This window comes from Sus scrofa, chromosome 12 (genome assembly GCF_054392235.1).
Source record: "Sus scrofa isolate SSC_HxYL_T2T_F1_AM1 chromosome 12, Sscrofa_HxYL_maternal_Yorkshire_Landrace_v2.0, whole genome shotgun sequence".
Taxonomy (NCBI): domain Eukaryota; kingdom Metazoa; phylum Chordata; class Mammalia; order Artiodactyla; family Suidae; genus Sus; species Sus scrofa.
Window position 1 is genome coordinate 11,290,335 of NC_139394.1, and position 24,296 is coordinate 11,314,630.

The following is a 24,296-nucleotide window of genomic DNA, read 5'->3' on the forward strand; positions in this document are numbered from 1 at the left end:
GATTTCATTTGTATAAACCTTTTCTTTAGATCACAACAGATCGCTATGTGATGGAGGAGTTGATGTCAGTTACTGCTATAAATATGAAGACATTACCCTTTATTTTTAAAGAGAACCTCCAAAATGAGATGTTTATTTTCTATTGCTTGCTTTACTTCTCCCCGTTTATATATTTCTTGTCACTAAATGTTACAAAAGAGAGAAAAAAGTATAAGGATTTGATGAAAATGATGGGTCTGCAAGATTCAGCGTTCTGGTGAGTGACCGACTGATTCAAGTAGTGCAAATGAATACATGGAGAAATTTGTAAGCAGTGAAAAAGTGTTACTGTTTCAAGACACCATGATTTAAGCTTGGAATGTTGGCTACTTTGTTGTTGTTTTTCTAACTTTTTGACTTAGTCTTTGTTAAATTTTGCTCTGCAAGCTAGTGATTATAATTTACAGGGCATTTTTTCTGTGCCATATGTGTCTTAGGCTAACACTATGACAGAGGCACCGTTCAAATCACAGAGAATAAAAGAGTCACCTAGTATCAAATGGGTGATGTGTGCCAGAGCAGGGACTCCAACCCAGGTTCCCTGATTCCAACTCTCCTTCTGGGTCTGTTCTTCATTCTCTCTTGATTTCTCCACCCTTTCTCATGTTGAAGAAAGTGTAGTCCTATAATGGCTAGCTCGTGTTTAGAGATTGGGTCATCAGAAGTATATTTTGGGGAGCAACTAAATACCATATGTTAGAGTTGAGATAGCCTGTAAATGTGCCCAGTGCATAGGCTGACATATAGGGAGGACTTAATGAGAGCATTTGTCCCATTCCACCAGTGACTTAAAGTGATTTTGAAATATATGTTTCAACATGTTTATTATGTATGTATCTGTGTGTATATTTGTGATAAAAAACAAATAATCGAAAAGTAAAAACAAAGACTTAGCAAAATAATAAATAGGTAAGATTAACAGATAATCATACAAGCTCTAAGCTTCTAAGAGGCCAAAGCAGAGAATTCTGCAAAAAAATTCTGAAAAAAAAAAAAAGTCTAGGAAAAAAAAAAAGAACAACAATCAATTCGTTCTTCAATTTGTTCAAAAGAAACCTAGCATTTTTTTTTTCCAGTGTTGAATCCTGGGAGATATTTCTCTGTACGCTCCTCATATCAAGAAAATAGTCTTTATGGATGTGGTACTATCTGGAATGGATGAGGAACCACTTATGGAACAGTCCTTTGGAAGACACATGTTCCCTGAAATAAAATTATGGTCTAGGAAATTTAAAAAATTCTATAAAGTATGTTTTATTAATAAAGTTTTAATTCTAATACAACTGAATTGTGAAATAGAAAAAGAAGAGAGTGGAATTCCTGTCGTGCTCGGCAGAAACGAATCCAACCATGAGGTTGCAGGTTCGATCCCTGGCCTTGCTCCATGGGTTAAGGATCTGGTGTTGCCATGAGCCGTGGTGTGGGTCGCAGACACGGCTCAGATCTGGTGTTGCTGTGGCTGTGGTGTAGGCCGGCGGCTACAGCTCTGGTTAGACCCCTAGCCTGGGCACCTCATGTGCCACGGGTGTGGCCCTTAAAAAAAAAAAAAGAAAGAAAAGAAAAAAAGAAAAAGACTGTGTCTTGAAATACAAAAAGGAAGCTAGAGTTATGCAGAGGAACCTTGGGAAATATAAAGGGATGGATGGAGTTTGTTAGGGAAGAGAGCAGCTGTGACAATGACCATCTTTCAGCCCAGGACTAGCATCCCTGTAGCCACCTTAGAATCGGTAGACGTGGCACCTCTACCTTAAAATCAGAAAGGGACTGGCTATTTAGATGTGGATTCACTCTTAATGGTAAGTGCTTTTAGTATAACCTAAAATTGAGCAAAATGAATATGTGTTGTTAAAACTAAAAAGGAAAAACATTCTGAAACATATTTGATTAAATATGAAGTATCTGCTGGAAATAACTTTTATGGCACCTTCCCTCTCTTTTTACTTTAGCTAATGCAATAAATGTGAAATGTAATCAACATTTATTGTTAAGTGTGATGTCTGAATTTGCTTTGTTTTCTCATGAAGATTTTCATAGCCTTATTAAAACCCCCAGACTCCGCTCACAACCTCCTGCACTGAGTTCCTTTTTCTAGGTTATGTTTGAATTTCCTTCATTTGTAGTTTCCTTACCCTGTGGTTTTTCAATTCCTATCTATAAAGTTCCCTTCACTACTCAGGAAGTGAATTCTGCAGAATGTGGTATGCTTTTCCAAAAATGCTGATGTTCTAACACACTGAACCATTATAATGGTGTGAAATTTTAAAAAGAAACCACATAAGCAATAATTAAACATGTTTTATTGGGACATATTAATGCAAGTTCCTGGTTTTAATACTTTTGCTATTTTTTCCAGTTATTAAATTCTTATGAGTGAATTTTATGTAGTGGGAAGAGCTTGGGACTGAGGAAAAGCCTGCAACTGCTGTCTTAGCTTGGTTATTGATTCACTTTGTTGACCTTGAGCAGGCCCATTAACTAGTAATAGAAACTGCAGTTTACTCATCTGTGAAAGAAACATGGACTAAAACACCCTTTAGGCTTGTCAGATCTAAGGTTGACTTTTTTTATAATTTTTTTTTTATTTTCCCACTGTACAGCAAGGGGGTCAGGTTATCCTTACATGTATACATTACAATTACATTTTTTCCCCCACCCTTTCTTCTGTTGCAACATGAGTATCTAGACAAAGTTCTCAATGCTATTCAGCTGGATCTCCTTGTAAATCTATTCTAAGTTGTGTCTGATAAGCTAAGGTTGACTTTTATTCCTAATAACCAACTCATAAAAATGAGAACACTAGCACATGTAAAGCAGGACAGTGCAAACACTTAAGGATGTACCATAATTTATATCAGTTTATATAAAGAAATCATGAGTAGGAATAGCAAGTGCAGAATGGGTTTAGTTAGTGCAGTTGAAATATCCATTTTCCCCTCCTGGGGAGAGCGGAGGTGCTGCTGGCTGAGGTACTCAAGAATGGTCAAATTATTGTCTGCCCCTGGTGCTTCCACAGTGGCATGATTCATCAGCTGCTGTTAACGTTTCCTTCCAATTTTATCATTAGAACATTTTGGTAATATACGATAAAGCTGAAGACACAAAATACTCATCTCCTTTAATTCAGCAATTTCACCTTAGAGAAATTTCTGTGCACTTTCCCCCCAAAAAAGACAAGTATGAGAGTGTTCTTAGCAATGGTGTATTAGAAAGAAAAATTGTCAAACAACCTAAATATCACTGAGATATATTCATATAATGAACTGTAAATAGCCGTGTATAATATTGCGTGTGTTGATAAAGCAAAGTTGCAGAAGACGACATAGAAGATGATACTGTTTATCCACGTTTATATTACTTATACCATACCCGAATACAGAGCTGATTCCCAGCCATAGCAGCACACAGCTGTGCCAATGCAGTATCAGTAACATTTTAGTTATCAATCCAGGTGGCAGGTACAAAGTCATCATTATATTATTCTTTAGATACTTTTGTATGTTTCGAATATTTCATAATGAAGCGAAAACAGCTGAAATAATTTTTGTCTTTATTTAGGCTCTCCTGGGGTGTAATCTATGCCGGCTTCATCTTTATTGCTTCCATAATCATTACAGTCATCATAACATCTACCCAAATTATAGTCATGACGGGTTTCATGGTTATATTTACTCTCTTTTTCTTATATGGCTTATCTTTGGTAAGTTCCTACATTTATTACCATTTTCTTTGCTTTAGGTCTTAGTTATATGTGGTGATGATTAATGTCTCAGCAGGCTGCTATAGCAATTCTTTCATGCTGTGTGTGTGTGTGTGTGTGTGTGTGTGTGTGTTTGCTTGAGAAAGTCTTTATGAGTACGAGAAAATAATGCAACCTAAGTAAAATTGGACCTCTTTTTTGCATTAAGGTCTGAATTAATGAAATAATGCATCAAAAGAAAAGAGTTATTTTCCATCAAAAAATGTCTAAGACTTTTTTATGTGATTAATGAAGATGCTCTTAAGGGCTGGACCCACCTTTTTCCCCTTGAGGTTCCCCATCTCATGACAACTTTTCACATCTCTTCTGCTTCGAATATCTTACCTTGCTCTGACTTCCCGTGTCATCCCCTCCTTCTCTGAACAAGAGCCTCTAATTTCTCCTGCCTTCCAGGGTAGGTAGACATTCTTTGTTAATATGCAATTTAATTTCTGTCCATCTTTCCAAGTCTGCATTTCTGTCCTTTCCTCAGCTCTTCCTGCAGCTTTCCCTCACCCTTTCCTGAGAATCTGAGTATGGAATATAAGGATTCTCTTCACAGAGAGGTTGAGAGAAGGACTGAGCATAATTACATCTTAATAGTGTACATTGCCTGTCTGACAGATATTCATGTTATGATATAAAGATCCTTATTTTATTGCACTGCCAATGACTCTGTGTGAACAGAATCTAACAGCTAGATGTCTTGTCTCTCTCGCAGATAACTTTGGCCTTCCTGATGAGTGTGATGTTAAAGAAATCCATCCTCACCAGTATAGTGGTGTTTCTCCTCGTTCTCTTTTGGGGGTGTGTGGGATTCACTGCATTTTATAGACAGCTGCCTTCACCTTTGGAGTGGATTTTCAGTATCTGTAGCCCCTTTGCCTTCACTGCTGGAATGACTCAGGTAAGATCATAGTCTATGGGTTTACTATTGAACTTTCAAAAGAATTAGACATTTTAGAATCTTCATAATATTTTGAAGAGCTTTTGTTTAAATTCCACTCTAAACCTAGATTTGAAAATGTTGATATTACATTGTTGATATTACCTTGTGATATTTATCTCACAAGGAAACTTGAAGAAAATCTTTCAGATTTTCCTGTTTCAGATGTATTTTCATTTTGAAGTACTTTATTCTAGTTTTTTTTCCTGTAGGCAAACATTTACCTTTCTTTTTTCATCACATAATGAAAACATTCTGCTGGTTTATTAAAAATTGCTGTATGAACATCTTTTTGAAACTTCAAATATGAAAAACTTTCAAGACAGTTTACAGCTCAAGAAATAATTTAAAATGAATCAAAGTACCCATGAACCAAATCAAGAAATAAAATGTGGATGCAATCCCAGAAGCATTTCTATTTTTTTATCCTTATAATCAATTTATTTTTTATTTAAAAAAATTTTTTATACTTCTGTGCTTTTTAAAATTTTTTTATTTTTATTTTTATTTTTAATTTATTTTTTTAAAAAATTTTAATTTTTTTATTACGCAAATGAATTTATCACATCTGTAGTTGTATAATGATCATAACAATCTGATTTCACATGATTTCCATCCCACAGCCCAAGCACATCCCCAGAAGCATTTCTAAATACTCCTTCCTCCTAAATGGTGAAAGTTTTGTGATAGTCACCTTCTTCCTTTTAATTATAACCTAAGTATGCATTTCTAAATATAATTTTGGGTTGTTCCTATTTTCAACTTTATGTAAGTGATATTGTATAAAGTGTATTTATTTATTTTTTTTGGCCATGCCCACAGCATGCAGAAATTCCTGGCCCAGGGATTGAACCCACGTCAGAGCAGTGACAGTGCCAGACCCTTAACCTGCTGCACCACAAGGGAACTCCCAAAGCGTATTTTTGAAAATCTGGGGTTTTTCACTCAGCATTGTTTGTACATGTCATAGATAGTTTGCCTATAGCTGTAGCATAGTTTTGTGTAGTATTCTATCATGTGAATACAATGTTTTCTTTTGATGGACAAAAATATCCCAGCTTCTTACTCTTATTAATTAATAACTGCCAATATTCTTACACCTATTTTCTAGGATATATCAAGAAGCTGAACAGCGTATGTATATCTAACCCTAGAGCATATGAATATTGTAATCTTCATAGTTATTGCCAAATATCTTTCCAGTATTTGTGGAAAGATTGATTGTGTTTACTTTTGCATCAACAATGTTTAGAGTTTCATTTTCTCCAAGTCTTCACCACCAGTTTGTGCTGTTAGTCTTTCAAATTTTAGCTATTCTGGCAGATATGTAATGCTAAATCATTGTGGCGTTGATTTGTATTTTCCTGATTATTGGTGAAGTTGAATACCTTTTCATATGCTTAATGGCTTTTTAGAATTTCTGTTTTACAGATTCCTTCTTCAAGTCTTCTCCACCCCGGCCCCCTTTGTAACTGAGGTTTCTGTCTTTTCCTTTTGATTTTGTAGGCATTCCTATGCATGACGGATATGAGACGTTTTTTCAGTTATTTGTTGCTGACATTTTTACTCCTAATGCTTTAATGGTGCTTTTCATGACCAGAGGTTCTTAATTTTGATAAAGTCCATTTTGCTTAGCTTTTCTTTTATGTAGAAGGCTTTGTCTCCTTAGGTGTTCGTTTGTTTGTTTTGGCCACATCCATGGCATGCAGAGTTCCTATGCCAGGGATGGAACCTGCGCCGCAGCCGTAACAGCCGTAACCAGAGCTACGGCAATGACACAGGATCCCCACCTCCCTGAGCCACAGGGGAACTCCAAAAGCTTTGTAACTTTAAGAATCATTGCATACTCCAAGATTATAGTGTCCTGTGCTCTATTTTGGAAGCTAGATTGATTCAGCTTTTATATTTAGATATAAAATTCTTTTAAAAATACCTTTCAAGTATGTAAAGGTGGAGGCAATATTAAGTTTTGTGCATAAGTATCCAGTTGCTTCTGCTCCATTTATTGCAGAGACGTCTTTTCTCTGAATGCGCTGACGTGTTTCCTTTGTCATGACTGAACTAATTGCCTTGGTACTCACCCATCTGTTTATCCTTGCACTGTTGCCACACTGTCATCATTGTTTTGCTTTATAATATGTCTTGATATCTGGCAGTAACAATTTTATCACTTTATTTTCTTTTTCAAAAGAGTCTTTTCTAAGGTCTTTGAAATGATGTTAATTTTAGAATTAACTTACCAAATTATATATATTGTCGACTAAAAAAATACACAACCTGAAAGTTGAGAGTTAAGTTTTATTTGGGGTGAAATTAGGACTTAAGCTCAGGAGACAGCATCTCAGGTAGCCCTGAGAAACCGCTCCAAGGCAGTGAGGGAGGAGCTAGGATATATAGGGGTTTCTGCAACAGAGGACAGGGAGCAGGAACAAAAGAGGCCTGGGCTCACTGAAATAAATCCTTTGATATGCACCTCCGCCATCAGGGCCAGCATCCTGAGTTTTCACAGCCTCCAGGACTCAGGGGCTCTCACCCTGGGAGGTGATGCATTTGCAGATGACGGTGACATTCTGTATCCCTAACTACGGGCTGAAATACCACCCGAGGTGGAGAAGGGGGAATATCAGGATCTGATAAAGGTGAGGGGAGGTGCGTGCAGCACACACACGTTTTACAAACGTTTGTTGCTGATCTCCCTAAGGTTACTACGAGTCACAAGGAGCGGACATCATCCTTAAGGATGTTTCGTGTTTTTCTAGGTATGAAGAGCTGTAAGAGTTGGGCACATCAAATCTTCTCCTAGAAACCTCTGACTGTCTGAAGGCCTGTTCTTCCAGTTTTCCCAGAGCGCAGAGTGCCTCACTCCTGGTCTCCACCCTGAGCTCCACTTGGGGGGTGCTGTGGGTGTGTAGCTGCAGTGGTTCATGTTTTACTCCCTGCGGAGGCTGATGGCTAGTGCCAAACTTCAGTTCACAGTATAAGTTGTAATTTATACATATATGGCGTTCCCATTGTAGCTCACTGGGTTGAGAACCTGACGGGTATTCATGAGAATACTCCCTGGCCTCACTCAGTGGGTTAAGGATCTGGCGTGGCCACAATCTGTGGTATAGGTCACAGATGTGGCTCAGATCCTGCGTTGCTGCAGCTGTGGTTTTAAGCTGGCAGCTGCAGCTCTGACTCATTCCCTAGCCTAGGAATTTCCATATGCTGCAGGTGTGGACATAAAAAGAAAATTAAAAAAAAAAAAAGATGTGTATATATAAAACACAGTATATGTGCTCAAAACTGTTAAGATTTTGACGAAGTTGAAGTTTTCAATCAATTTGGGGAAATGAACACTTTTTTCTGGCATACGCATAATTTATCTTGAGATTCATTTTTCCTTAGTAACTGTTTTAGTTTTCTGTAGAGAGCCTTGAACTTTTTTTTTAATTTATTCCAAAGTTTTTGATACGTTTGATGCCATTATAGAATAGCATCTGTGTTTAAATTCCTATTCAACATTTGTTGCTCATGTAGAGAGATACAAATGATTTCTGTACATTGGTGTTATATCCAGTATTCTTGCTATATTCTTTGGTTAAATCTAGTATTTTTCTAGGTTTTATCTTGAGGTTTCCTTATGTATAATCATGTCATCTACAAATAATGATGGTTTATTTTTTCCTTCTATAGTCCTTATGCCACTTACTTATTTTTCTTGCCTAGTGCACAGATTGGAACTTTGAGTACAATGTCGAATGGAAATGCAGGCAAAAAAAAAAAAAAAAGATTTCAGCATTTCACAATTAAGCAAGAATTTTGATATTATCTTCCTATATTGAATTCACCAGATTAAGGAAGACCTTTTACCCTCTTAATTTGTAAAGAGACTTTCTTTATTATAAGGGGCACTGAATTTTATCAAATGCTTTTTCTGTATCTGTTATATTAATTCTATTATTTCTGCTTTTGTCTGTTTTATGTTGAATTACTTTGATTTTCAAATGCTGACCCAGTTCTACATACCTAGAATAAACTCAAATTTGTCAAGAAATGTTAACATTTTTAACATAAATTGAGAAGTTGTAGAGTGTCTAGGATAAGAAACTGGGCTTGGGAGCTGGACTTCCTGTATTCTGATCCCAGCTTTGGGCTTTGCCACCTCACTGTATGATTTTTTTTACTTTATCTGGTTATGCTCCTCAACTTCTCTGGGCCTGTTTCATCATATGTAAAGTGCAGATTAAAAGTAATGAGCCCTACCTCATAAGGTTAGGATGAAGATTAAATGAGATGATATAAAAAGCATATAGAACACTTCCTAAACATGGTAGCTATTGTTACATGGCAAAATTATAAATACAAATTTTTACTTACAGTAATAACTAAAAAAAGAAATAAGTTCTCTTATTTTCCTAATGAGAAACTTCAAAGAATTCATCATATTCTTTCTAAAATGTCTATTTCCTTGTTGCTTGGAATATTTATTTTGCAATATTGCAATGACTTTATGAAAAAAAATCATAGTTTAAATTCCTGTTATTAAAACAGTTTTTTTGTTTTTTGTTTTTGTTTTTTAGGGCCATACCTGTAGCATGTGGAAGTTCCCAGGCTAGGGGTTCAATTGGAGCTACAGCTGCCAGCCTACACCACAGCCACAGCAATGCCAGATCCAAGCCAGTCTGCAGCCTACGCCACAGCTCATGGCAACGCCAGATCCTTAGCCCACTGAGTGAGGCCAGGGATCAAACCCCCGTCCTCATAGATACTAATTAAGTTCACTACCTCTGAGCCGTAACGGGAACTCCAAAACACTGTATTTTTAAAAATCAGTTATTTCCTTGTAATGTTCCTTTAATTGCTTCACTAACAGCTTCACTACGAGGGCTTCTTGAAAAAGCTACAGAATACAATTATTCGCCTTGCTGCCACACTGAATTATTTTATTTTAATTAAACATTTATTATTCTTTCTGTTTGAATCTTAGATTATCCGCCTGGATTATAATATGAATGGTGTAGTGTTACCTGATGCTTCAGGAGAGTCATACATAATGATAGCAACGTTTTCCATATTGGTTTTTGATGCTCTTCTCTACTTGGTGTTGGCATTATACTTTGACAAAATCTTACCCTGTAAGTAACAGTGGGTTTTTCTCTGACCTCTATAGATCTTGATCACGTTGAAGAGTTTTTCTTAAGGTTATATACATATATTTTAAGAAGTAAAGAAGGACAGATGCTTCCCATCACAGGCCTAATTGGTTCTTTGTCTCTATTTATAGTTCTCATGGTCTGAAGGAGCTGTGATGTAAAAATAATTATGCTTCTGAGTATAAATATGTAGTGATAAATATACAATCATTTCTAATGCCTGTTATATAACTATATGGTATTAAATAATGTTACTCCTTTCAAAAATCCCTGAAAGGGTTTTCAAAGAATGATATTTAGGGAGTTCCCGTGGTGGCGCAGTGGTTAACAAATCCGACGAGGAACCATGAGGTTGCGGGTTCGGTCCCTGCCCTTGCTCAGTGGGTTAACGATCCGGCGTTGCCGTGGGCTGTGGTGTAGGTTGCATACTCGGCTCGGATCCCGTGTTGCTGTGGCTCTGGCGTAGGCCGGTGGCTGCAGCTCCGATTCAACCCCTAGCCTGGGAACCTCCATATGCCGCGGGAGCGGCCCAAGAAATAGCAAAAAAAAAAAAAAAGAATGATATTTAGGATTTGTATCAGAACAAGTGGAAATAAATTTGCTCTTAAGATGGTTCTGGTTAGTGTAGGGCTGTTGTACCGTGGAACTGTTTCCTAATAAATATTTGTCATTCTTACAAGATTAGGGATAGATTGTAAACTAAACACAGCTAGGCAGGACCTAAGGTAGGAAATTACCAGTGTTTTCCTCACTTCCCCCTGTTTATTGGAGCATCATTTGAGATGTCCATCATCTAAGGAGCTAACCCATGAAAATTAGAATGATTTCAGCATTATTCTGAAAACTTTTCACGTATTGTTCATATTTACAGAAGGGTATTACCGTATTAGATTTTCTTTATCTTGAAACCAACCAATTTTTACATAAGCCTAAAATTCCTGCGCACATGCTAGAATCAGAACGTTCTTTTCTTGCACAATCTTGTTTATCTTATTTTTTATGTTCCTTCTGCTTTGTTTTAAGTTTGTCTTATGTGTTCCCATGTATTATTTGTATGTATTTCTGTCTTTTTATCACTTCTGACTAATATATGAAGACTCTTAATAACAAATAGTATTTCGTTTTTTAAAATCTGGAAAATGATCATATATTCATCCTGAACAAATTAATTTCTCCATGTACTTTTTATTCATGTACCATATAGAGTTCCGTATTATGTTCAATCATATTGTTGTCAAGTGATTTCTTATGTTCAAAAATGTATTTAAAATTATTTTTATGTGCCATATTAAGGCTTACCCCAGAGTATTTGATGTCACTCATTGTTCTAAATACCTTTTAGAACACTTTTTATTCTAACTTTTGATTTATATCTCGTCAAAATTTCTGTCGTATTGTGTAACTTTTCTAATAATATGTCATTTAAGTTTCATTGTTTTCTTCACTCTTCAAGTTTTCTTCTCAGTAACAGGAAGTTAGAAAGCCAAGGCTTTCTTTCTGATGCTTAGAAGTCTAAGATATTCTGTCCTGTTCTGAACAAGCTTCTTTGCTCATTGTTCTAATGTTACTGAACAAATATTTTATTGCCTCTTGATTAAATAGATGGAAATGAGCGCCATTATTCTCCATTATTTTTCCTGAAATCATCGTCTTGTTTCCAACACCAAAGGATTGATGATAAGGTCATTGAGAAAGAATTAGATCCGGATCACCCTTCTGACGACTATTTTGAACCAATAGCTCCAGAATTCCAAGGAAAAGAAGCCATCAGGTAGTCATATGCATACTAATATATGGGTACAAGGTGAATGAATTTTTTTTTTTTATTGGAGCAGAGTTGACTTACAATGTCTTGTTAGTTTCAGGTGTATAGCAAAGAGAATCAGTTATGTAGATAGGAATATCCATTCATTCTCAGATTTTTTTCCCATGTAGGTTTTTCAAGAATATTGAGTAGATTTCCCTGTGCTATGCACTATGTCCTTGTTAGTTATCTATTTTATCTATAGTAGTGTGTATATATTAATCTCAAACTCCTAATTTATCACCCTGGCTCCATGTTTCTCCTTTGGTAACCATAAGAACAAGAACAAAAAATTTTAAAATTTGCATGGAAACACAAAAACCCTGAGTAGCCAAAGCAGTTTTGAAAAAGAAAAATGGAACTCGAGGAATCAGATTCTCTGACTTCAGACTATATATACTACAAAGCTACATTCATCAAAACGGTATAGTACTGACACAAAAACAGAAGTAGAGATCAGTGGAACAGGGTAGAAAGCCCAGAAATAAACCCATTAATCTATGGCAGAGGAGGCAAGAACATACACTGGGAAACAAACAGTCTCTTCAATAAGTGATGCTGAGAAAATTAGACAGCTACATATAAAAGGATGAATGGATCATTAACAGACAGCAACAGGGTGAACCTGAAGCAGAATATGGCAGAATAGGTTTGTTCTTGTGAATGTCAGCTTGAACTTTTCCACTGTCATCACTAAGCACATCTCCTACGGATGCATGAAAGGAAATCTCCTGTTGCTTAGCGCTGTGTCTTACCACATCACCTTCCATCTTGTCTCCCTCTGTTTTCTGTATCTTGTCCCCCTTCTTTTATTGCTGCTCTTATTACCCTGAATTCCTTTCTCGATAGTTTGGTCTGGATTATATGGTATAATGGAAGAAGTAAGAAATCTGCATTCACAATTTATACATCTTAATACCACCCTTCCCTCTCATTTGATGCACCATCTTTCCTTTTTTGTTTGTTTGGTTTTTTTAGGGCTGCACCTGCAGCATATGGAAGTTCCCAGGCTAGGGGTTGAATTGGAGCTGCAGCTGCTGGGCACAGCCACAGCCACAGCAATGCAGGATCTGAGCTGTGTCTGTGACCTATACCACGGCTAATGGCAATACTGGGTCCTTAACCTACTGAGCGAGGTCAGGGATTGAACCCCTGTCCTCATGGATACTAGTCAGGTTCATTAACCACTGAGCCACAATGGGAACTCTTGGAGAAACCAATACTTTAAGACCCTGAATCTTAGTATCCTCTATGAAACGAGAGTAATGTCTGCTTTGTAGGGTTATTTGTAACAGACTCATGTGAGGAGCTTTTAAAAAACCTCTGCTCTCGGAGTTCTCATTGTGGCTCAGCAGAAGCAAACCCTCCTAGTATTCATGAGGACGCAGGTTGGATCCCTGACCTCAGTGTGTTAAGGATCCGGCGTTGCCATGAGCTGTGGTGTTGGTCACAGATGCGGCTCGGATCCTGCATTGCTGTGGCTGTGGCTGTGGCCAGCAGCTACAGCTCCAATTCACCCCCTAGCCTGGGAACTTCATATGCCTCAGGTGCGGCTTTAACGGAAAGAAAAAGGAAAGGAAATCTCTGCTCTCATCCCCTGCCTCCAGTGATTCTAACTCAGGGACTGTGGTCTTAAACCCACGTATCTGTGGATTTTAAAGAGCCCTGTAGATTGTCCTAACGTGCACTAACGGTAAAGAATGAGGGAGTTTTCAACATTAAGCATTTATTGAGCAGATATTCATACAGTGCTTACCGTGTCCTGGACGTGCATTTAATTCTCACAGAGGCTAAGAAGGCAGGCACTTTTATGTTGCCCATTTTACAAATGAGGAAAGTGAAGTCCTGAGAGGTTGTCTCTTGCCCAGTGTCACACACTCACAAACGAGGAGCTGACATTGGAACCCAGTCTGGCTCCAAAGTGTATACCTTTAACCTCTAGCAACTGTACAGGTATCAGGAGGCCAAGGAAGATGAATGAAATGGAACTATAGCTATGAAGTAAAATATTTCTAAGATAGCATAGCATGAACCTACATACCTAAGCTTCATCCTTCTCCTTCTGACCCTCCTCTCTGTTAAGCTTTCTGAGGGGCTACAACTCTTCCCAACCCCGGCTCCATAGAAAGCATCAATTCAGAGAGAAAAGCCCAGTCAGGAATAATCCCCCCAAGCTCATTGCCATCAACCCCTCTTTACCAGTTGAGAGCAAAAAATAATAAAATTATATATATCATTGTTCAAAGTATAGTAATTTCAGGCTTAATCTCCTAAGAAAGTCTCAAGGTTAGTTATTTAGGTTAAAAAAAATGCTTGTTCTTCGACTTCGGTGAAGGAGAGAAAAGTGAAATAACCTTCCCCGCCACTCCTGTCCCCCTGACCTGTAACCCTGACGAACCTGTGTAGCACTGATTCTGGACCAACCCAGCCCCTCGTCTGGATTCTTTGCTAATGTGGAGGCTTGGGGCCACTGACACACTAGGAAAGGAAAGTCGTCTGATCCAAGGCCTGCTGACTCAAGCTTTTGGCTCCGTTGTGGGGTGTCTCACCCCAGATCCACACAGAAGCAGCGAGGTGGGCTTAGGTACCCAGCATGACAGTTCTTCCGTGACGTGCTGCTGCACACTCAGTCCCACCGAAGCAGATTCTCAGCCGCATGACAGGTCCAAGACCTTGTACCACCCAGTGTTAGATGCGGTTCCCAAGCCACAAGTCCTGTCTCTTCTGGAGGTTTTTTCCTTAGGAAAATCATTGCCTCTCTCCACCCCTAGACAAATGTCAGATCTATTGCAGTCAATCCCAGCAGATGAACTTGATTTTGCGTGGATATAGACAGTCCTAGTCTTGATTCCCTCTTCCCAGTCTGTCTCTGCTTTACCTACGAGTGGTCTCTTCCTCTTTCCCGATTAGCCTTTAAGCTACTGAAAGTGTGGAGGAAAGTGAGGAATTTATAGAGCATTCTACTTTGCTAAGCAAAATGCTAGTAATTTAGTTTAACGTTCTAAAGGGACTCTTTTAATTTTCTCCCCCTGGAGAAAGCATTTAATGGGAAATAAGTCTCCATCTTTCGAGTAGACTCTTATATTATCCCTTATCCCACATAAAGTTGACTGCTTCCATCACTCTAGGATTGCTCCTGATCTGTATTATTTTCATGTTTCTGTTGGCTATGTAAGCACCTTTTTTGTCATTTCAGAATCAGAAACGTTAAAAAGGAATATAAAGAAAAGACTGGAAAAGTGGAAGTTTTGAAAGGTGAGGAAAAACACTGCATTGTTTCATTTACTTCTTTATTATAAAAAAAAATGGAGGAAATTCAGGGTGAAAAATTAGAGAATATAGATGAGCAAAACAAACAAACAAACAAACAAAAAAAGCAAGGAACCTAACTCCACCACCTGGAAATTAACCCTGATAAAGAACTGAATGTAAAGTCCTTCCAGATGTTTCATGGATCTGTGAATCTACAAAAATGGAATCACGCAATGAAAACTGCCGTTTCATTTTTAAAGATAAATTTGCTATAAATAATATTTTATTTGCACTATGAGGCAAGAATGTCTAGGCCTAAAATTGATAAAATTTTGGTATTAGGGAATTTACAGAGCTTGTATGTCCTGGTGAGATTAACTAAAACGAGGTGAGTGACACTGCTAACGGTGAGTTAAATTTCACAGGTTAATATCCTATGACAAACATAGTTTATAATTTTTAGTGAACCAACATATTTGATACTGAGTGTTCTCACAAATGTAGTTTTCTATGGCAAACATTTAGGCAAGCATCAAAGCTAGTGGCTACATTTCATAGAGGGCGGTATTTATTTATTTTTTTATTTACTGTCTTTTTAGGGCTGCACTGGGGCATATGAAAGTTCCCAGGCTGGGGATCCAGTCGGGAGCTGTAGCTGCTGCTGGGCTGCACCACAGCCACAGCAACGTGGGATCCAAGCCACATCCGTGACCTACACCACAGCTCAAGGCAACGCTGGATCCTTAATCCCCTGAGTGAGGTCAGGCATCGAACCGCGTCCTCACGGTTACTAGTTGGGTGGGTTCCTTACTGCTGAGCCACATCGGGAACTCCCTCGCTTTTATGAAGTATGATTTTTAGAAGTTAAGTAAATTATTAGTGGAAGAGACAGAAGCCTTAAAAGTTAAAAAAGGAAGCATCATTGACCCTTCCAAAGGTTGAGAGTTCTTTGTCCATTGTGCTTATACCAGGGAAATACTGACTCTTATGTATTTGATTTTTTTTGAATATTATGCATTTTAAACTATTGAAATGCTTGCGAATACACAATTAAAATCAATTGTCTTATCCTGTTTTTAGAACCAGCCCTGTCTACTGCCCTTTTATTTATAATGACTATTTTATTCTACAAACAGGCTTATTCTTTGACATATATGAAGGTCAAATCACAGCGATTCTGGGTCACAGTGGAGCTGGCAAATCTTCATTGTTAAACATCCTTAATGGATCGTCTGTTCCGACAGAAGGTAGACAAAAAGAAATTTCCCAAAGGCAAGAGGTCTGATAGTAGAATGAGGTCATAAGTATGCCTTTCTCATTTTAAGGTTTAAATTTAACTGCTTTAAGAAGAAATAACGTTTCTTTATCTAAAGTTGTTAGATATGATTTTGATATACAAAATTTGTATTTTTCCAAATTTTCAGGAAAATCATTATCTTTACTCCATTGCTGTGTGATACTCCAGAGGAAATGTACGCTATTCTGAGTTTTATGTTACTGTTAAGCAATATGTTAATATCAACATTATTATTAATATTATTATTAAGTAATATGTTAATATCAACATTATTATTATTAAGTAATATGTTAATATGAATATTATTATTAATAGTATTATTAAGTAATATGTTAATATCAACATTATTATTAACATTATTATTAAGTAATATGTTAATGTCAACATTCAGTTACGTTAATGTTATGCCATCGTCCATAAATTATGAAGGCATCATTTTAGGTATTTCTGAATATATGTCAATATTTTCCTGAATAAGATCTCCAAAGATTGATGAAGTATATTATCTTGCCAATGTTAAATTATTTTTAACTTCTCAGGATCAGTTACCATCTATAATAAAAATCTCTCTGAAGTGCAAGACTTGGAAGAAGTCCGAAAGATAACCGGTGTTTGTCCTCAGTTCAGTGTGCAGTTGGACACACTCACTGTGAAGGAAAACCTCAGGCTGTTTGCTCACATTAAAGGGATTCAGCCGCAGGAAGTGGAACAAGAGGTAGATGGTGCGCTCGGATTTACTGAACTGCCGACCATTTGCCAAGTTAAATCCCGACCACAGAACTCCCCTCAGTGATGTACTGCCTCGTTAGGCATGAAATTTAGGCAGTGAGGTGTTTTAAAATGTCGGTATCTACTGCTTTAATGGATGATTAAAATTACATAATGTGAGTCATCTTGGATTCAAGCTTTGTCTGTTTCTTGTCCAGGTGCAAAGAATTTTACTGGAATTGGACATACAGAACGTTCAGGATAGTCTTGCCACACATTTAAGTGAAGGTCAGAAAAGAAAGCTGACCATTGGGATTGCCATCCTGGGAGACCCTCAAGTAAGTGAGGTTATGCACGTGAAGGAAGGCAGATGGAGGGTCAGGAAAAAGTCAAGCTCTTCTTTTTATTCGTGTGTGGTGAAAACATTGCACACACAGATGATGAAACTTCATTTCAATTTATTATTATTATTGTTAAAGTATAATTGATCTCTAGCACTCTCATGTCAGTTCCAGGTGTGCGACATAGGCATTGGGTGTTTTTATGCATTACAGAATGATCATGGTAAATCTAGCTGTTACCATCTGTCGTCATACAGAGTAACTGCAATACTGTTGACTGTATTCTCAATGCTATACATTTCATCTCTGAGACGTATTTATATTTTATAACGGGGGGTTTGAGCCTCTTAATCTCCATTACCTATTTCATGCATCCTCCCACCCTCTCCCCTTCTGGCAACGTATTTGTTTTCTGTATCTCTGAGTGTGTTTCTGTTTTGTTCTGTGTGTTCATTTTGTGTCTTTTAGATCCCGTATGCAAGTGAGATCATACAGGATTTACCTTTCTCTCTCTGACTTACTTCACTTAGCATGATACCCTCCAGGGCCATCTGTGTTGTCACAGTGGCAAAGATTCATTCGTCTTTATGGCTGAACAGTGTTCCTTTGTATGTATATATCTGACATCTTCTTTATCTATTCATCTGCTGATAGACACTTAGGTGGCTTCCATATCTTGGTAGTTGTAAATAAGGGTACAGTGAATATAGGGGCTGTTATGTATTTTTGAATTAGCATTTCGGTTTTTTTGTTTTGTTTTGTTTTTTTTAAGAGCCAAAAGTGAAATTGCTGGCTTGTATGGTAGTTCTGTTTCTAAGTTTTGGGGGGGAACTCCATGCTATTTTCCATAGTGGCTGTACCAATTTATATTTTCACCAGCAGTGCACAAGTGTGCTTTTTCCACATCCTCACCAACACTTGTTATTTGTTGTGTTTTGGATAATAGCCATTCTGACAGGTGGGGGTGATATCTCATTGTGGTTTTGATGTTTATTTTCCTAATGATTGGTGATGTCAAGTGTCTTTTCATGTGTCTGTTGACCATAAGTATGTCGTCTTTGAAAAATGTCTATTCAGGTCCCCTGACCACTTTTTTTTTTGTCTTTTGGCCTTTACTAGGGCTGCACCCTCAGCATATGGAGTCTCCCAGGCTAAGTGTTGAATAGGAGCTGCAGCTGCCAGCCTACACCACAACTACAGCAACATGAGATCCGAGCCACGTCTGCGACCTACACCGTAGCTCACCTCAATGCCGGATCCTTAACCCACTGAGTGAGGCCAGGGTTCGAACCTGCATCCTCATGGATGATAGTCAGATTTATTTCTGCTGAGCCACGACAGGAACTCCTTTTTGTTTGTTTGTTTTGTCTTTCTTGGACCCTGACCATTTTGTAATTTGATTTTTTTTTTGATGTTGAGTTATGTGAGTTCTTTGAATATTTTGGTGATTAACCATTTATCAGTCATATCATTTGCAAATATCTTCTCCTATTCAGTACTCAGACTTTTCATGTTGTTGATGGTTTCCTCCTCTCTGCAAAAGCTTTTTAGTTTGATATAGTCCCCTTAGTTTATCTTTGCTTTTGTTTCTCTTACTAGAGGAGATGTACCCAAAAAATATTGCCAGGACTGATGTCCAAGAAGTCAAGCTCTTCCTTTTCCACTAAAAGTAGTAGGGTTTTCACTGTAATATTATCCAGCAAGAACCTACTATGTTTAACTATGAATATAAGTGTATTGACTATAACTGGTTGGATAATTATTATTATTTTTCTTGGTTTTTATTGTTTCTCATGCTATACTGTGGAAACAGCAGGGAGAGGACACCTCTTGTGTGTCTTCATCCTCCGTAGGTTTTGCTATTAGATGAACCAACTGTAGGACTGGATCCCTTCTCAAGACATCGAGTGTGGAGTTTCCTGAAGAAGCACAGAGCAGATCGTGTGATCCTCTTCAGCACCAATTTCATGGATGAAGCTGACGTCCTGGCTGGTAATTCTTGGTTTTCTCTCATGTGGCAGTAAAGACTTTGGGAAATATTTGTTCCCAGGGGAAGATCCTTGCTCTCGTTCTCTTGGTGTGTCTGTGTTCCATAGACATCTGGGGACGACAGGCATCTAGTCCTACTGTAGAGCTACTCACTAACTGTGTATATGCTAGACTGTGAGTGCTAATAAAATACCGTGATGTTTTCTCAGATCAACTTCTGCTTGATTTCAACATCCAAATCTTCTTTTGTGTATATTTGGTTGAAAAATACCCATTCGTTTTTTAGCACCCAGAGTAGAAAATATGTCAAATGTTTATTTTTTTTTTTTCAAGAAGTGTTGGAGAGCACTGAAGTAGACGGGAATGCACAGGCTCATTTCGTTTTTTATTTATTTTTTTCTTTTCTTTTCTTTTTTTGCCTATACCCATAGCATGTGGAAGTTCCCCGGTCAGGGAGCAAACACATGCCACAGTAGCGACCCAAGCCGCTGCAGTGACAACACCAAATCCTTAACCCACGGCTACAAGAGAACTCCGCAGAAGCTCATTTTAAATGCACCCCTTTAAATACATGTTTTGAATATTTAAGTGTACATTAAATGTAGTTATGCCCCATAGGACCCTTCTCTTTTGGAAATCTAAGCTTTGGTGCCTCCCTCATATTTTCTAGAGAAAGAAGAAATGACTCTTCCTCATCTTTTCTCTCTTCCTTCCTTTTACTCAGATAGAAAAGTGATCTTGTCCAGCGGGAGACTGAAATGTGCAGGCTCCTCCATCTTTTTGAAGAGAAGGTGGGGTCTTGGATATCACTTAAGGTAAAGGCTTGAGGGTAGAAAAGCTCGGTAGCTGTATTTTCAGCACTGGGATATCAAAAAAGTAGACCGTTCTGAGAGAGACTCGGCCTTCTGCTTCCGCTCTGCTAAGCTGGAGGATGTGCGGCGTGTCCCAAATGCTGTTTCTGTGTGCCTGCCTCCCGTATCTTCACTGACTCTAAGGAGAGGCCAGATTCCAAAAGGGTCCGCCCAGGCTGATGGTCACAGCAGACCTACGTCATGGGCCACTTCCCAGGATGCTGCCCTGAGCAGCCTAAACCTCACTGTCTTTCCACCCTCCGCTTTCTTCGGCCGAGCCTCACATCTCTGCAGTGGATTTTCATTCATTCGTAGCATTACCGAAAGTGGGATCTGGCTGCTCACTGCTCTAAAGCCAGTAAAGAGGCCGGGCTGGTGAAAAGGAAATTTGCTTTATTTCAGATGCCAGCAACCGGGGGTCTTCTGTCCAAAGGGGCGACCACCACTACCCCCACCCCCACTGACAGTCCATGGGTGGGCAAGACCTTTTATAGGCAGAGAGAGGGGCTACATGCCGAAACAACATATTTAGCTCTGACTGTCATCTTGAAATTGGTCGTGCAGGAGTCTGACCAGCGTCATCTTGACTGTTTTAAGTATGGTTACTCTTCAGTTTCAAGATCTGTTTCTTCCTATTTCTTTGAGGCCAGTTCTTGGAATTATGGCACTAATGTCATGGTTACAGTCTGGTCATCATGTAGTTAACTTCTTCCACCAGGTGAGTGTTTTAGTATCTACAAGGCAGCTAACAGGATATGGCTCAGAATATTATCTATAACCCTTGAGAAGGAATTGAAGATCCCTGACTTTGCTTGATGACTAAGCTGTTGTTATTTGGTCTTGTTTGATTGTTTTCCTTTGCTCTGCATTTCCTTACTTCTCTGATTAAGTAAACTTATTCTTTGACAGAAGTTTTTCTACGGATAAGGTAGGTGAAGCATTACATTTAGAATGGATAGGTGATGAGGTCCTGCTGCATAGAACAGGGAACTGTATCCAGAATCACGGGACAGGATATGGTGGAAGATAGTATGAGGGGAAAAATGTGTATGTATATGAATGTATGACTGGGTCACTATTCTGTACAGCAGAAATTGTAAAAAATTTTTTTAAAGATAAAAAAAATCCGTAATTAAAAAAAGGCAGGCAGGGAGTTCCCGTCGTGGCTCAGTGGTTAACGACTCCAACTAGAAACCATGAGGTTTCAGTTTGATCCCTGGCCCTGCTCAGTGGGTTAAGGATCCGGCGTTGCCGTGAGCTGTGGTGTAGGTCGCAGACGCGGCTTGGATCCCGGTTGCTGTGGCTCTGGCGTAGGCCGGCAGCTACAGCTCCAATTAGACCTAGCCTGGGAACCTCCGTATGCCGAGGGTGCAGCCCTAGTGAAGGCAAAAAGACAAAAAAAAAAAAAAAAAAAGAAAAAAGAAAAAGAAAAAAAAGGCAGGCAGAGGACATGATGGGGGAAGGAGCATAGGGTCTTGCTCTGTTTCAACAAGGCACAAAGTCACATACTTTAGTAGCTGGTATCAACAAGGAGTCCATCTGCTGGCAGAGAGTGAAGAGGGCTGTGTCTAAGAAGAAAGTGTGTCCAGGCGAAGAGAATTTAAAACAAAACCCTGATGGCCAAACACAACATGCATGGAGGGGACAAAATCTTTCTATTAGACACTAATCTTTTGGTATCTACGCAGTCTGGTGTGATCATTATTTTCCTTAAGAAATCTAATGTTTTCACCTCCCTCTGTTTATCTGCATACTAGATATATAGTTTTAATTACATTATGTATTTGTTTGTATTTTTGTAGTTGTTTTGAGTTTATGTATGGATCATAAGATTTTTTCAAACCAATGGCATTGTCATGATTTTTGTTCTCATTTACTCATTTTCTTGGTTCCCTAAAGCTATGGTAAAGTAATACACAAAGGTAGCACTCCAGTAAGTTCTTTTTTTGTGGGAGCAAGAGAGAAAATACAAATGAATTCTTTCCTTTTATGTATTAGTTTGTACAGAAATGAAATCTGTGATCCAGACAAAATAACATCTTTCATTAATCGTCACATCCCTGATGCTAAATTGAAAACAGAAAGCAAAGAAAAGCTTGTGTATACTTTGCCTGTAGAAAGGACAACTAAATTTCCAGGTAATTTAAATATGAATATGGTGGAATGAAATGGGGGAATAAACGTTCTCATTACTATTACCGTTTTCATTCGTTTAATGGGTGTGGATTTTGTTGGCGGGATTGGGTTTCTTAGGAAGCTGAACCTGAGAGGTGGATTTTAGTGCAACTAATTTGTTTAGCAAAGGATGCCTAGAAGAACCAGTAGGGAACGTGGACCTGAGAGAAGGAAGGGGAGGAGGCCAGCAAAGTGTGCCTTATCATTATCAGGCAGGTAACTGCAGTCAGCATCTGAGGTGTGAAACCACTGCAAGAAATACAAGAATGTATAAGTAAGGGGCTCAGAGTTGTCACCGGAGGGTGAGAAATCGGGGGTGGGGGGTGGTGGTATTTATTCACCGCTCATCCATCATCGGTCAGGAGATGCGTCCAGGAGCATTAATTTTCTGACCCTTCTGGCTTGTGCTCACCATGAACTTAGCATCCTGCAGAACCCAGAGAAAAATGCCTTCAGGCAGGTGTCCTTAATAAAGAGATTTGCTGTGTGTGGGCGAGTGCAGAAGAGGTGGGGGCAGAGTGCCAAGGTGTCTGCCTTTTGAATTGTAATGTGATAGTGTAGGTAATTACGTTGCAGAGAGAAACATGGTTTATTTATTCTGCAAACACATTCATCATGGGTCTCCATTCTGCCGGGCAGCGCTGTCCACCCAGGGTTCGTTTAATACGTGATTCTCACCATCACTGCACAGTGCTTGCCACGAGTCAGACGCTCTTCTGTTGTTTCCTGCATATTAACTAACCCATTTATCCTTCACAACTGCTCTGTGGGGTTGGTGCTACAAAGTGTATCTCAGTTTTTTCTCATGTGAACGGCTTTCTTTTTATTTAAATATTTGGTTTGTTAAAAGTTTAACTCCCCACAGGCCTGAACAAACGGGTGTCTTTGGATGATTCCATCTCGCTAGGCAAATATTCAGGAATTCAGATTTCGTCCCCAAGTATAGATGGAGCAGCTGTCCCTGTCCTTGTGGTGGCATGGAAGATGCTGTCCTTAGGTCCTCAGGTTGTATGGGGTTCTTCCCTTCTTGGACTAATGTCCAGTGAGGTGCGACTAGCTTACCGTCTTTCTCGGTCATAAGGGGATAGTGAGTTGTAAGCTGATACCACTACTAGCGTATGTCACTTAGCCAGGGTCAGCCCGTGGCAGCCTCGTCTGCAGAGCCCAGGCCTCTGCCAATCCGATGATGTACTTCTGTCCTTGCTGGGACATGAGGGGACTCCCAGATCCCCGTATGTCATGTGCAGGCCACGGGGAAATGCAGTGCTTCTCCTCAGGTCTTCTCTAGTTCCTCGGTAATGTTGCTGGCCTGTCACCATCCCGCCCACTGTAGAAAGTGGCAGCTGAGAAGCCTCTCAAAAAGCTTGCATCCTCGTCCAAGTCCCCACCATCAGTGTTTACTGGGAACCTGCTTGGTGTGCTAAGGATTAAGTAAGATATGCGTCCCTACCCTCAAGGAGCCAACAGTCCATTGGGGGGGGAGGAGTGGACGTACACAAGAAACCAAATTGTATTCCATTGTCTAGGAATATAATCCACGTATAGGGTTGACTGGTGTCGGGCTTGGGTTTATATAGCATGGTCACCAAAAGCCGCAAGAAGAAAATTGTCAAAGCAGTCTAAGCTGAGGGGGAGCTGAGGTGTCCTGGCTGCGGTGGGGGAGGAGGGGGAGCGGCAGCGGCGGAGGATAAGGTTGTAAGAATGGAGACTTCTTCCTATGGAGCTTTGGAGGCTCTCGGGTGGCCTTTGAATTTTTGTTTCAAATGTGTGGAGAAACCATGGAAACCCCGTCATTCAATGGGGGATTGATGTGCTGTGACTTATCTTTTCACTCTCTGGATATAAAAGATCCCACTAGAGATAGAGGAACACGAGTAGACACCAAGAAACCAGCCGGGTGGCCGTTTTAGAGGTAGAGGTGGAAGACGATGGTGATGGAGTTACCGTGGTGCCGCCAACCGAGAAATGGATGGAAGTGGGTGGATTTGAAACACGTTTGGAGATAAAGCCAAAGAATCTG

At 39.1% G+C, this 24,296-nt stretch overlaps 1 protein-coding gene across 15 annotated transcripts in view; it reads left to right on the forward strand.

The window, feature by feature from the left end:
• The window catches only part of ABCA6 (ATP binding cassette subfamily A member 6), a 72,765-nt gene that overhangs the window by 18,465 nt on the left and 30,004 nt on the right, over window positions 1-24,296 (forward strand). For 12 of the 15 annotated variants that reach the window (XR_014820879.1, XR_014820881.1, XR_014820882.1 and 9 more), the window contains exons 7-18: window positions 30-256; window positions 3,595-3,736; window positions 4,497-4,682; window positions 9,694-9,841; window positions 11,462-11,630; window positions 14,860-14,918; window positions 16,052-16,162; window positions 16,752-16,927; window positions 17,139-17,258; window positions 19,115-19,253; window positions 19,975-20,065; window positions 22,100-22,239. Coding sequence is in view for 8 of the 15 variants with exons in the window: in XM_084983874.1 (XP_084840000.1) it covers window positions 30-256; window positions 3,595-3,736; window positions 4,497-4,682; window positions 9,694-9,841; window positions 11,462-11,630; window positions 14,860-14,918; window positions 16,052-16,162; window positions 16,752-16,927; window positions 17,139-17,258; window positions 19,115-19,253; window positions 19,975-20,065; window positions 22,100-22,239 (1,708 nt within the window). In the remaining 7 variants the exon portion in view is untranslated. Of the gene's footprint in view, window positions 1-29; window positions 257-3,594; window positions 3,737-4,496; window positions 7,361-7,480; window positions 7,626-9,693; window positions 9,842-11,461; window positions 11,631-14,859; window positions 14,919-16,051; window positions 16,163-16,751; window positions 16,928-17,138; window positions 17,259-19,114; window positions 19,254-19,974; window positions 20,066-22,099; window positions 22,240-24,296 lie in introns of all 15 variants that reach the window. The other 3 variants (XR_014820885.1, XM_084983875.1, XM_084983876.1) reach the window with 1 other exon arrangement.